Here is a 14,231-nt window from a genome sequence, read left to right as displayed (position 1 = left end):
CAGGGCCTGGGAGCCAAGACCGATACGACTTCCCAATCCTAAAGCCACCTCTGGTTTGCTGACCACGTGTCTTCATCCAGCAGGTGATGGGTGGCCTTTCTGGGTGCGGTTTCATCAGCTCCAGTAAACCCTGTATTTTGTTTTTTTAGGACCCCTTCCCCAGTGTCCTAGCCCCAGGTTTCATAATCTACATTTTGTTCCACTCCTTTTGAGGGAATGAAGAAAACACACAGCTCTTCACATCCATAGCTGGACTCACAGGGGCCCAAGTGTGGGCCTTCAGTAGTGTCCACAGTGCAGCTTGTGGGGTTTGGGGTTGAAAATAAAGGTATGAAGAGCTCCTTCAGCCTGGGTATTAGTTTGCTAGGGCTGCCACAACAAGGAACACAGACCGGGTGGCTTAGCACCAGAAGTTTATTTTTTCCATGATTCTGGAGACCAGAATTCCAGTATAAGATGTCAGGAGGGAGCAGTCCAGTATAAGATGTCAGAAGGGTTGCTTTCTCTGAGGTCTCTCCATGTGCATCTTCTCCCTGTGTTCTCAAGGACACCAGTGAGATTGGGTTAGGGTCTACCCTAATGACTTCATTTTGACCTAATGCCCTCTCCTTAATTAAAGACCCTACCTCCAAATACAGTCACATCCTTGGGTACTTGGGATTAGGACTTCAACATACGAGTTTGGGGCAGGGAACACAGTTCAGCCCACGGCAGCCTGCACGTGCAGAGAACACGAAGACCTTGGAACTCGCAGTTCTTAGCATTTCCGCCTCCTGCGAGGGGAATAACTGGGCCACCACACAGGTGCTTCCTCCTGTCCACTCCCCCTCCCCCGAGACACACACACACACGCACATCCACACATAACTTGAATATTTGAGAATACTGCCTCATTTCCGCACTGGGCGGGAGATAAAGTAAAAGAAGACGTACTCTAGCCTTTGCAGAGGCCCCTGGTACGTGGTGTAATGATGTCCCCGTGAGAACCAGGACTTCAGGGGCACAAAGGGACGCGAGAACTGTGCACAACAGCAGCATCCAGAGGGCGTTACTTTGTTAGCACACTGGGCCTCGACCTTGGATGTGTGTAAGCGTCACCTGGTGCTGAGCGCTTCTTGAAGCGCAGATTCTAGGGCTCCTGTCCCTGAAGCTTTGATTCAGGGGGTGTGAACGAAACCCTCAGCCGTGGGGTTTTGAGAAACACCAGCTGTGGAATGGGATGAACCACTGGGTTCAGGAGAGGCCCTGGCAAGAGGTGAGTGGGCTGGCCAGGTCCAGGTCTCAGCCCCGCCGCTTCCCTGCTGATCACTGGGGGTGGATTCTAAGAGTCGCCAGTCCTTGTCTTGGGGACCGGAACGGAGCTAGTGGTTCATCTCCAAGAGGGACGAGGCTCTCTCTCCTCCGGGCCTCTGGTGCAGCAGGCAGGTTGCTCTTCACACCCGCCTCTCTGGCCTCGCTCTGGTGCCAGTGCTGGTTTACGGGGATAGACTGAGCAGGGTGGAGGCTCAGGCGAGGTCCCTGGTGCTTGCACTGTGGTTAGAGAGCTGGGGGAACCAGAGCATTAATCGTTGTTAATCCCCGCGCCAGAGGCCTGGACACCGAGATGGAGGGTCTCTGTCCTTCCTGTCCATAGTCATCACTGCTGAGCGCCTGGAAGGCACTAGGGTAAGAGCATGAACTTTGGAGTCTGGGAGCCCTGCACTCAGATCGTGACCCTGAGCCATGTACTTGACCCCAGTTTCCCATCTGTAAAGTAGATTTTTCCCGTAGACTGGTCTGGAGGATTAGATTGGATTATTGTGCTTTAGCACAGTGCATGATATGTGGAAATACGCAAAGAGGAGCAGCTGTGTTTATTACTGACGCCAGCTCTCATGGGATGCTGTAACGGACAGCACCACCCCCAAGTGCTGGAACCTTCCCAGCCGTGGCAGCACGCTTTTATAGCCGTTGCCCCACTCCGTACTCAGATCCTACAGAGGCCAGAGTTTTTGTTCCTATTTCCTTGGTGAAGAAACTTAGGTTCAGAGAGGTGGAGGCCTTGCCTCGGGACAGGTAGTCTTTGGGGAGCTCGGAAGGAATCCTCCAGGCAGAGCATAAAGAGCAGGTGCTCTGAGATGGGGGGTTGAGGGCACCAGCAGGAGGGCAGGCAGACGGTGTCGGGGGAGGCCAGTGGCGCGTCCAGGCTTGTGCACACGTGGCCGCGCGCAGGTGACTGAGACGTGTCCACCCGCAGCCCAGCCCGGGAGGCAGGATTCAGGGACAGGGCAGAGCAGGAGGTTGGTGGGCAGTGTCGGCCAGAGAGCCCAGGGTGTTTGACAGGGACCTGGAGGGCAAAGGAGGGGGGAGGACAGGAAGGCTGGGAGGGGCTGGTCTTGGTCACAGGAGCAGAGGTGCCAGTGACCGACAGGAAGGCGTTGGGGAGGAACGCTGTTTCGGGAGGTGTGGAGGAGGGGAAGAGTTCCAAGTCTTGCCGGGATTGTGGTGGGACCTCCAGGTGGAAACACCTGGAAATAGGGGGCTTGGATGAGAGGCCAGGGCTCGCGTCATCCTCAGCCTAGAGGAGTACGGAGGCCGCGCGGGTGGATGAGATCGCTTGAGAATCGCAGGGACACGGAGATAGAGCCGGGGGAAGAGAGAGGGCTGTGGGGAAGGTGGGGAAGGGGTCTCCGCAGGCGCCGGTGGGGGCTTCTGGGAGGGGAGGGTGGCCGTGGGGCGCTGTGCCCGTGCTGCCCACGCTGGGCACGAGCCCTGGGGCCTGCCGGTCAGGGGCCAGGTGGGGCCGGGGCGAGGCAGGGAGCGCAGGGGTGCGTGTGACAGCACGGGCTCCAGGCCGCTCCCCAGAGACACTGCTCAGAGCAGGGAGGAGACGTGCGGTTGGAGGAAGGAGGACGGGGGCAGCAGAGGCTTTACAAGACCCTGGAGATCTGTGAGGCCGCGTGGAGGGAACCAGTACACGGAAAGAGACTGAGGGATGGCAAACCCTTATCGAGCGCCTGCCATTTGTGAGAGCATATATAGGCTCTTAGCAGCTGTGTGTTGCCTGGCCAACTAGGTGCTTTACATACACTGTCTCTGCTCTTCGTAAGGATCCCAGGACATAGGTATCATTGTACTCATTTAACAGAGGAGAAAGTGGAAGCACAGAGGGGTTTGGTAACTCACCTAAGGTCACACAGGTGGGCAGTAATCTGGATTTGAACCCAGACCCACCTCACTCCGTGGTGGCGCGTGCTCTCACCACCGGCACAAAGGCTCAGGAGCAGCAGATAACGGAGGGTGCTTCAGGGTCCCAGAAGAGGCAGGAGGGAGGGGAAGGAGCCCAGGGGCGGGGGCTTCTCCCCACGGCAAGGAGACGACTGGAGAGGCTCTTTGTCCTAAAAGGGGCTCGGGTCTTCCACACCGTAACAGAATGGCTTCTTAATAGACTCCTTCGGGAACCTCTGCAGATGGGTCCCACTTCACGTTTAAACTGAGGTTTTAAATTCAGTTTTAGAAAGGATGCAAAGGGAGTGTTTCTCATGTGCTCCCCTGAGTGGCTGGGGCGGTGGAAGCCCCCGCCTGTACGTGAATTTCTCCTAATGACGGTCTGCCCTCCACCCCCGATTCTCGCAGCCCTGAGTCCCCTCCACCCCCAGACCCCGCCTGGGAGGAGCAGCAGACCAGCGTGTTGCATCTGGCTGGGGACACCTTCCGGGAGACGCTGAAGCGGAAGAAGCACGCCTTGGTCATGTTCTACGCCCCTTGTAAGTGGCTGGGGCGCTCGCCGGCCGGGGGGCCGGGGAGGGGGTGCGCCCGACTGAGCCCAGAAGGTTGGACCCCGGCAGCCGCAGGCCGAACGGGCCGTCTCTGCTGTGAGCCGGGCTCCAGTTTCATTCCGGGATGAGGTCCTTCAGAATCCGGGGCCAGCTCTGTCAGGTCCTGTCCTCACGTCAGTCCTGTAGGCCTCTGCTTCTGTCTGTGCCAGGGGCCTGCTTGTGGTCAGGTCGCCTCCTGTCCCTGGAATCCCCCACCCGGCCGCTTCCTCCCACCCGACTCCCTCCGTCCCCCCAGGCCCTGACGTCACCTTTGAACCTTGGGACTTAGCAGCGGGGAACTCCGCCAGCCCAGTTAGGCCTCTGGTTCCCTCAGCTTCCTGAGCACTCCCAGCCCAGCCTCCTCTCCCTGACCTTCCCAAGTGGCTCTGAGGCTATGGGTTTGAAGCTGGTAAAAGTACAGTCACGTTCGCTCAGAACTCCCCACCGTGATCCCCATTTTAATCGAAGCTTAAGTTGAGGGAATGACACACCTGCTCTCATTGGTGTGTGTGATCTCAGATCGTGTGTATTCCCGTTTTAAAGTTGTTCATTGATGCATGAAGGAAAGGCTCTTGAATTTCTCGCTCTTCTGTTGCCCTCTCTGTCGCCCAGGTTACAGGTTAGCGTCATGGATTGGGGATAACACAGCTGCGCTCCACAGAGAAGCGGGCAGCTCGGTCTAGTCCTAACCTCCTGCCCCTACCTCTCCAGTGTCAACAGTCCGTAAAGTCTCTCCTCGTCCTCAGCTCTCACTGTCCGGGCAGGTCACCTCCTGGCCCAGCCTCAGACCCTGCCCTCGGGCGGCTGACACGTCCCTGTTTTTGTCTTTTCTTCTGCAAGTGGGCCTTGTGCTCTTCCGGTTCCTTATAGAGCTTCTTGCTGTCCTCTGTCCTTAGAGTAAGCCTGGAAGACGGATGGATCTTAAGATGTTGTCTTCCTTCTGGGCAGAGTTGGGGGTGCAGGACTGAGACCCAGGAGATGCCTGACTTGCCCAAGGCTTGGCAGCAAGTTAGTGACAGAGCCCTTCCTGCAGCCTGGGCTGGTGCCCTCTTTTAGTCACAGTCATGACTCAGAAGGTAATTACTGTCCTGGCAGCCGGCGAGAACCTGGCCAGGGCAGTAGGAGTCCTTGACCAGCCACTGGGAAGACTTGAGAAAGTCCAGACTAAATACTTTCCCCAGGAGTGCTTCTCCCTTCCCCCCAGACTTCAGTGGGATCGCCTACCCTGCTGGGGTGCTGGTGACCTCCCTCAAGTAACCAGTGTAACCGCTGTGTGCTGGGTGTCGTCTGGGACCCAGGATACAGGGGAAGGAGGCCTGGTCCCTGCCGGCCTCAAGGGACTCACCGTCTGCCCTGACAAGAAATAACACAGTCCAGACCACGCAGGGCCCGTCACTGAGCGACTCAGCTGCTGGCACAGGGCTTGGTGCGGGGAGTCTCCTCTCCCCTGCTGCTCTTCCCTGTCCTGAGCTCTGCTCCCGGCTTCAGAGACATGTGTGTGCATCAGTGGACAGGGGCGGGGCGGGGAGACGGAACCGGCTAAGGACAAAAAGAACCTTTCAAATGTTCTCAGTGATGAAACCAACGTATCCTTATTTATAATTTATATAGTATATAACCTATACTTAACTTATATATAAAGGATGTCAATGCTGCAGTAAGGTCACATCTGATAAAGGTGGGTAGAAAGTAAAAAGCAAATGCCAATCCCCGTTTCTCCTCTCCCCCCGCATCCCGCCTCCCCCCGCATCCCGCCTCCCCAGTTGCTACACAGCTTCCTCCTGCTGTTTCATTGTTTTCTGCTGTTTCAAGCCCCTGCTTTGCTCTGAATGGCCTGGTCATGGTGACTGCCCTTCTTAGGCCAGCTTGGCTGAGTCTCTAGAATTGGAGTTTTTCTGTCCTGTCCTTGGTCTTTGTTCCTCTTTCCCCACTCTGGGAGGCTACTTTGGTTTCCTGCTGTACAGAGGTGAGCCTTTTTAAAGAGCCCAAGTTAAGAAATCATGCCTCTTGCGGCCCCCCGACACCTCTGGGAAGCGTCTTCCTGCCCTTTCGAAAACAGCCTCCCCTCTGGTTATTCATCTGCCGTGATCTTTCTTCGGGATGATGAGAAAATGAGATGTACCAGAAGGCCGTTCACCTGAGACCCAGATGCTTTAAATTGCTAGTAGCAGGAATTGGCACTAGGCTGACAGTGACCTTCATGCTCTCAGTGAGCAGATAGGTTAGAAAGGAGAAATGAGTCGTGATACCAGATACGGGGGAAGGGAGTAGCTTATTTTAGGCCAGCCTTATGTCGTAGTGGGCATCCACGTGCCCCTCACAGGGGACCTCTGTGTGCCGCAGGGCATGCTTTGACGAGCTCTCAACCAGCACACTGTGCTCTTCAAACGTTTTGAAAGCTACGGTACCATCATTCCTTTGTAGTCTGATGTTTTCATGAATTTGAGCCATTCTTACCCCTGCTGGGTCAGATCAGTACGGTGTTCTTGTCATTGCGGGTAGCACCTGCCGTGAATTAGGCTGTGCTAGGTACTTCACCTCAGCTTTGGTGTAACTCGGTCCTGGGGCAGCTCTGGTGTACCCAGCCCAGAGCCCTTCTCTACTCCTGTGATGAATGTTGGGAAAGTCCCCTTGAGCCACCTCCCCATCACCACCCACGCTGCTCTGGGGCCAGCAGGCCACTCCTCCAGCCAGGCCACACGGGTGGTCCCGCCCCGTCTCAGGACCCGGCTCAAGCGCTAAATTCAGATTAACATTGTAGCTCAGCCTTCATTTGGTTTCAGAAAGCCCTTTGAGATGCCAGTCGTTATGATCTTATTTTAAAAAGAGGAAGAGCGGATGAGCCAGACTGTCTCAGTCCCCAGCCTGGGCTTCCCCAGGGCCGTGGGAGGGCGCCGGAGGCCTGGCTGTGTGTCAGGAAGTTGGCCTGAGCAAGGTCTCCCCAGGGGGCATCTGGCCTCTCCCACCTGTGTTTTGATCAGAATTAATGACCACAGTCAGGGAAATCCTTCCCTCAAAGCAGTTCTGTTCTCTTGGCAGTTGTGTTCAGTGTCTTGAGAGTGGTTGGGAGGGGCGGGCTTGGGTTTCTAGAGACCAGTGCTGAGGGAGGGGCCAGGAAAGCGGACCTGGGACATAGAAGACGGTAGCTTCCTGGGCCTTCTGCTCAGTGGTTGCTGGCCTGGGCTTGCTGGGACAGGAAGAGGAGGTGGCCCCACACGGGTACCAGCCCCAGGCCTGAGACCTGTCGTCGGAGCTGGAGGGGCCCAGGGCGACACACGCAGCTCTGTCCCATCCAGGGCCTCCGGAACTGCGGGTCCTGGTCCCTGGGCTGGGAACCCAGGCCCTGAGAAGCGGCAGGGACTCCCGGCAGCCGGTCCTCCGCGTAGCCTGACCTTGAACCTCCGGCTCCTGGATCCGGGGTTGGGGTGGATTGCAGCGCAGGGGTGGAAGGACAGCGTGCGGACCAGGGGCCTGGTTTGGCTGCTCGGTCTGGGGTGGGGGCTGCTGGAAATGGAGTCAGCCGCCGGGCGTGAGCCGCCGGGCGTGAGCCGCCGGGCTCAGGCAGAGTGGCTGCTCCCAGCCCCCGCTTCCTCAGTCATGACGTAGAGAGATGTGCCATTGTCACTGGGGCGAGAGAAGGGACTTGGTAACAGGCCCAGAGAGTTCTGAGCACGCATCCTCCTCTTCTAAGCCCAAAGCTCCCCCTGCATCCTGGATCAGGCTCTTCCGAGCCCTGAGGGAAGCCCTCTGTGGAAGGAGCTTGCAGAACAAGGCCACCGTGTCCATCTCCCCCACCCCCAGCCTTGTGGGGGGGGGTTGTGGTGGGAGAGGGTGGGGTGGGAGGTGCGGGGCTGGAGTTGACCCAGCACTGGCCCAGGCCTCCTGCAGAGCCCTTGTGCCCACAGCACACACACAGGGTGGGGGCCCCAGGCATGGCCCCCAGGCAGCTCCCGCACAGGGAGGGTTTGAGTGGTGGGGTTGATACATGAACCCTGACGGTGGGGAGTGCAGGGAGTGGAATCAGGTGAACCCCATCGTCTGTTGGGTGGAGAGAAACTCCTGGAACGGCCTCTGTGGAGCTTCCAGGCAGGGCCCCTGGCTTCGCAGCCTCCCCTACATGTGCGGCTCTCTTCTCTTCTCTCACGCAGGGTGCCCACACTGTAAGAAGGTCGTGCCACACTTTACTGCCACTGCTGACACCTTCAAAGACGACCGAAAGGTAACGATACCCTTGCTCTTCATCTCTGGTCCCGCCTCCAACGTCCCCTGCCCCCAGTGCCGACTCCTCCCTCCCTTCTGTTCAGGTGCCCTCCCCACCCCACCCCCACCCCCCCAAACGGGTTGTGCCGAGCCCTGGGGGTTCCTGGCAACCAGGACACCCGTTTCACAAGGCAGGGTAGAGCAGGCTGCATTTGTGCTGCAGGACCAACTGAAAGGAGTGCACTGAGCCGCTACAGCCCTGCCTGGGAGGAGGGGGTGGTAAGGGGGTCATTTGTTTATTCTTTTTTAGTGCTCACATCTTTTTATGGTAGGGTTTGTAGTCATGCATTACTTATATAATTAAAAGTACAAATAAAAAAATCCAACAGAAGTCGACTGGAGGCGGCCACGGTGGAGGAGAGCGAGGCCGTGTGCGCCGTGTGCGCGGAGCCGCATCCCGCCTGAGCGCAAGGCTCCTGGAGCTGCCGACTGCTGAAGCCTAAAATTAACAAGCTCGAGCTGCAGATTGGATTAGAGTGTGGGGAGGGGGCCCAGGCACGTCCCCCAGGCAGCTCCAGCACAGGGCAGACTCCGCGGCTGAGGGCGTGTATGGCGGGGGAAGACCCCGCAACTCAGGCTGGTGCATCTGGGCCGCTGCTAAACTTTGTGAGCTGGAGGACTTTCCAGGCCTCAAGGTCCCTTCTTCTAAAGTTGGGGTGCTGGTCTAGATGGTCTCCAAGGCTCTTCCTAGCCTGGGACCCCATCATAGGAACCTGTCCCCTGAAAGGCCCCCAAAATGTGCTCACACACACCCAAACCCAAAGTCGACGCAGCTCTGCCTTGCTGCCTTATCTCCCCGGGTGGAATTGTCAGGCGCAGCCAGGGCAGGTGGGATACAGATGCTGAGGTCACCTTGTATCAGCCTGCGGTGGTGGTGATGGGGTGGTGAGAGCTGCACTGGGACAGCACGTCAGAGGAAGCCAGCCCGGGCCACAGGCACGTGTGTGAGAACGCAGACTCCAAGCCCCTACCCTGAACTTGGGGAGTCCCGTTGTCACCCACAAGCCCTGCCTGTGCCCTTGAGGGACCCTTCACCATCAGGAGGGAACGCAAGGACCAGAAAAATATTTCTCCTCTCCCTGCCACCAGGCCTGCATGGAGAGGGGCACAGCAAGGTACTTCTGTCTTCTGTCTCCCTCACCACTCCACCTGCTTCTGGCACCCGGGGCCTGAGCAGAGTGGCTGCCAGAACTGGGTCTCCTGACTCCCGATGCTTCCTGACACCCTGTGCTGCCGCCTCTGAGTCAGAATTGCATTTTTTTTTCCTACCCAGAAACTGGTCCCTGTTCCTTCCCCAATCAATATGCAGTTGGTTGTTCACTTCCATTTTCATAGCCAAAGTCAATATTAGCTCCTGCAGAGATTTATTTTACTGAATCAATAAAGCCGCGTGAGGCAGCTCATATTTTAACTGGGGAGCCTGCCCCTCCCAGGAGGTTACTGGGGACGTTAGCAGTTGACGTGCTGGGGGGAGAAAGGGCTGCGTACGCTTAGTGCTGAAACACAAGGCGTTCCGGAAGTGGCCGTGGAGGACCAGGGCTGGTGGGTGCAGGCTGGGGTCAGGGGACCACTGGGCTGGCCAAGTGGGGCCTGTCTCTCACTGCACACCAAGGTGTCCCAGCCTAGGAGGGGGTAGGGTGGGGTCAGCAGGGCAGTGCAGCTCCCGGCCAGGTGCAAGGTCATCCCAGGGGCGGTCCCTGGGGCAGCAGGAGCCCGTCTGTGATTGGCTGACGAGGCTGTGGCTGTGTTGTGCGTGTCGTGTGTCGTCCCTCAAGTTCCATCAGAAGGGAGAGCTCCCCGAGGGCAGGGACCTCATTTGACCTTGAATCCCCCATAGTCTTGACGCCTGAAATCTCTGTAAATGTTGACTGGATAGAGGAACTGGATAATGTGTTTGATATTTCCTGAGAGCTCCTCTTCTGCTAATACTTTTAAAGCCTTATGTCGTGTTGTCCTCACAGCAGTTTAGTCAACTAGGTATTATTCCTCTCTCATTTTACAGACGAGAAGGTTGAATCTCAGAGAGGTTAAATGATTAGCCCAAAGTTACCCAGCTGGAAAGGGGCAGCATGAGAACTGAACAGATAGGCATCGTCAGAGGTCTCCCAGAAGTGGACTCAGCGCCTGGGACTCCAGTGCAGGGGATTTTGGGGGAGCTGGTCTTAGGAAGCAGATGAGGGGATGGAGAAAGGGAAGCCAGAGCAGGTGCATTGATGAGCAAATCACAGTGTGGGTAACCAGTCCCTGGAGACCTCCGCAGGGACAGTCATCCCCTTCAGAGGTCGAGAAAGCCAGGGGAGACATGTCCTCAAGCCCCGTCCATCGCAGGCCTTACCTCTGGCTCCCTTCGGCCAAGAGTTGCAGGTGCCAGTGGCAAGTGCTGGGTAGAGGGGACACTGCAGGGCACCGACAGCCACCTTCCGTGGAACAAATCTAGAAGTTAGCACACGTTTGGTGCTGTAGGTGAGTCAGTGCAAATCTTGAGTGGGTATAAGAGGGGCAGGCGCTCAGGTGAAATTGGGATAGATGCACGGAGATTTATTTGCTGCCTTCTTTCCAAAGAGTCTAAGCCACTTCCTGTAGAAGGGCCTGTGCTTGTCTCCCCTTCTCCTGCAGAGACTGAGAGCGAAGGAGCCTTTGCAGCCACAAGTATCGCTTTGTGTGTGTGGCTGGCAGCTATTCTAGGGGATTCAGAATAAGTACCCATTTTTAATTTAGTCGATTTATAAAACCATGCACTACTTTTCCCACAGCTCCAGGGCATGTATACAAATTAAATTCATAATTTAAAGCAGATGCAGGAGAGCGGCGGCCTGGAGCGATGCTCAGCAAACACTCTCACAGCCTAGCAGGGGAGCGATGGCCCCTGGCCGAGCGCCGGACACAGAGGCTGCCCGCCCTGTGCGCCCGGTCACGCCTGGCCTGGCCGCTTCGCACCTGCCCCGAGAAACGGAACCCTGAGGACGGCCAGAGGAGCCTCTCCCTCACGTTTCTAAATGATTCAGGAAGGGCTTTAGAAGGTGAGCTGGGGTTCTCAGAAGCCTGCCGGGGCTAGCCTGCACATGGACGCAGGCAGGCAGCAATCTGACCTGCCTGGAGGAGACAACCGCCCCTCGTTTCCAGCCACGTGTTGCCTGTGGGAGTGCAGGGCGAGTGCCCTCCGATTGGCCTTTTAAAGAGAAGCTGGAGAGCCAAACTTCATGTAAAATCATCTGGCTCTTTTTCTAGGTTGGCAGCTAATTCAGATTTTTTTTTTTTAAATTCTGTGTGGGCCAAATAGAACAGGACTGAGAGCCAGAGAGGAATTGTGTGCAGAGTTTGCAGACTCTGCTCTAAGAGGTCTCACCATACAGGACATTACGTAGCTGCAAAGGTAGAAGAGGGCTGTGAGGGTGGGTGAGGGCGGATTAGTGACTGGTAACCAGAGTGCAGGCCACACGTCACTCCTCACTGTCAGCCCTGCTGCCTGCAGAACGGTAGCCCTGCTCACCTGGGCACAGGTAAGAGACCGCTAAGCGTGACCGTCGGTGGTCTGTAGGGCTCTCCTACCTGGAAAGAGGGCCTCCATCCCAATGTGAGTAACCAGCGGCCAGAGAACTCTGCGAATCACGGCTGCTCGGCCGGTGTACACCTCCAGCCTGGCGGTCGTTCCGTCTGGGCTCCTGAGTGGGCTCCGGCCCTCGGAGACACCATGCCTGTTCCTCTGCCAGGTCCTGGTGTGGGCTGGTCCTAGCTGGGTGCTCTCTCCTCGGGCCTTCATGCGCTGGCTGCCTGCACATCACTCAGGTCTTGGATCAAATGTTACCTCCTCGGAAAGGCCTTCTTGGCCATCCTGGTGAAAGCAGCCCCTCTGGCCTGGTCTTATCCAAGCACCCACTTTTAACTTCTTCAGAGCATCCCTTGGACTCTACAGTGATCTCGCTTGTTACGTGTCTGTAACTGCCTTCCCGCAGTAAGAATGTCAGCTCTTCGATGACTGACTTTGTCAAAGTCACCACTGTCCTTGTAGCATCTAGAAGAGTCTTGGCCCACAGCAGGGCTTCCATCAATGCCCCTCTGTGATGCTTGTGGACTGCTGGTGCCCTTGACTGACCCTCTCCCCGCTTCCCTGTGCTGCGACCCTCAGCAGGAGGGAAGTGCCCCATGTCTGCTTTTTACCCTCTTCCTGGGAGAGAGCGGTAAATAAGGAAAAACTACCCAGCACGTGGGATTTGTTAGATGGGCAAGGAGAGGCCAGCAGCCACTTTGGGAACCTCGTTCTGACCCAAAACTGCTTTAGTCGTGCTGAACTGTCTCCCCTGGCTGGAACCTGCTTCTCCTGCGTCAGGCCTCAACCCTGGTGGCACACTTTGCAGAGCGCCTCCGCGCCCCTCCTCGGGCCGTCTTGCACCCTGGACACCCCCACACCCCTCCTGTCATGCCCTGGACTCGCCTCTTTACGCAATTCCCGGACCAGATGCTGAGCTCCTGCTGGGGACAGAGCGTGCGTCTGGGGCCAGTGGGCGTGACTGTAACAGCAGCTCACGTGTACTGACCACCAGCCACGTGCCAGCTCCTGTGCCCTTTCACGTCACCTGACTTCTCTCAGTCTCCATAATGTCCTAAGTCTTAATATGCCGCCAAGCCAAAACTCGCACACGGGAAACTTAACCTCAGAGCTCTTATTCTTAACCCTGGTACCGCACTGCCTCCCCCAAAGAGATGTTCAGGAGATGTTAGTGGCTGAATGAATGTGTCCCACAGTGCCTCACAGAAAGCATCACAAAACCTGTGGTGTTTACAGATGCTTTCAGGTCATAATTTCCTTTATGGTCATAGTCTGAGCACATCCCAAGCTGAGTCCCCGAACCTCACCAGTCTGCCTGGGGCATTGGACACAGGCATTGTCGGTCCCCATGGAGCTCCGGGTGGGGATGCTCTGGTTCACTGTATCCCTGCTACTGGGGAGGAGGTCAAAAAGCACATGCTGTGGGCCTCAAGTGCAGCCTGGTCCAGGCCTCCACTCTCAGACTGGAGACCCCCGTGCTGACCCTCGGTTTCCTTGGCCCTGCAGACGGCCTGTGCTGCTGTTGACTGCATCAAAGAGAAGAACCAGGACCTGTGTCAGCAGGAGGCCATCAAGGCCTACCCCACCTTCCACTACTACCACTACGGGAAGTTTGTGGAGAAGTATGACACCAGTCCGACGGTGAGTTGCGGGGAGGCACCCGCGCCGAGCTCTGTCTGCTGACCGGCAGGGAAACAGCCGCCGAGCAGGCTTCCCGGACAGCAGAGGTCAGCTCTGCGATGCTCAGAGCTGAGCAGGCGAGGCTCTGGCCAGGCTGGAAGAGAATCCCAAGGAGTTTTCACACACATCCTGGCCCCAGAACTTGGGGAGTGGGGGTGGGCAGGGGGGATTCGGGGTGCAGGAGAGTTTCCTCACCCCCTTTTTAGGGCTTCTGCGTAGCCAAGCAGACCCTCCCCGCACGGCCAGAGGAGTGAGCATGCGCAGGTCGGGGAGCGGGGGGAGGGTGCAAATCCGCCTCGGGTTGAAGTTCCTTTATTTTTCTTCCACTTCCCTGCAGGAGTCGGGATTTACCAATTTTATTCGAACGCTCCGGGAGGGAGACCATGAGAGACTAGGAAGGAAGAAGGAAGAGTTGTAATTTCTGCCTCAGAGAAAGCTTTTCCATCACACTGTGAACGATACCTGTTTTGTTGTTCTTTCTGAATTTCCACGTGTTCTGAAGATGAAGTTTTTTATAGCCGCTGACGGCCGTTTTGTACAATTTTGAAATAAAATTAAACCAATTGTTTGGTTGTGTGGGTTATTTCCACGGAGCCTGTTCTAACAGATGTGTCCTCCCTCCTTCCACATCCTCTTTTAGGAGGTGGAGAGCCACACGCCACGGTCACGTCTGCCCGGAGGAGACTCGGGGGCAGGTGGGTGAGGAGGAAGGCACGGGGCTCTGGCCCCTATCAGCCGCTGGAGAGCAGAACAGGGGAATCGGACCACAAAGTACCCTGTTGGAAAATGACTGATTTTGCGGGGAGATACATTAAGGTGGTCAGGGAAAATGGGATTCTGAAGCTGACGGGAACCAAGCGTTCGCTTTTTCTAGATGCCTGTGGTTTCAGTTTTGGTGTGTTTTCCCGGAATGCATTTACATATTGTTCCTTCTCGGGCCATTTCTG

At 56.7% G+C, this 14,231-nt stretch overlaps 1 protein-coding gene across 1 annotated transcript in view; it reads left to right on the top strand.

Moving 5' to 3' along the window:
• PDIA5 (protein disulfide isomerase family A member 5) overlaps nt 1-13,852 on the top strand; it is a 90,252-nt gene extending 76,400 nt beyond the window's left edge. The window contains exons 14-17 of the mRNA XM_057696984.1: nt 3,616-3,746; nt 7,946-8,016; nt 13,111-13,245; nt 13,622-13,852. Coding sequence (XP_057552967.1) covers nt 3,616-3,746; nt 7,946-8,016; nt 13,111-13,245; nt 13,622-13,702 — 418 coding nt within the window. The 3' untranslated portion in view covers nt 13,703-13,852. The remainder of the gene's footprint in view (nt 1-3,615; nt 3,747-7,945; nt 8,017-13,110; nt 13,246-13,621) is intronic.
• The last annotated feature ends 379 nt before the right edge of the window (nt 13,853-14,231 follow it).

Source organism: Hippopotamus amphibius, chromosome 10 (assembly GCF_030028045.1).
Source record: "Hippopotamus amphibius kiboko isolate mHipAmp2 chromosome 10, mHipAmp2.hap2, whole genome shotgun sequence".
Classification (NCBI taxonomy): domain Eukaryota; kingdom Metazoa; phylum Chordata; class Mammalia; order Artiodactyla; family Hippopotamidae; genus Hippopotamus; species Hippopotamus amphibius.
The sequence above is the reverse complement of the archived record's forward strand: the minus strand, read 5'-3'. Positions and strand labels throughout refer to the sequence as shown.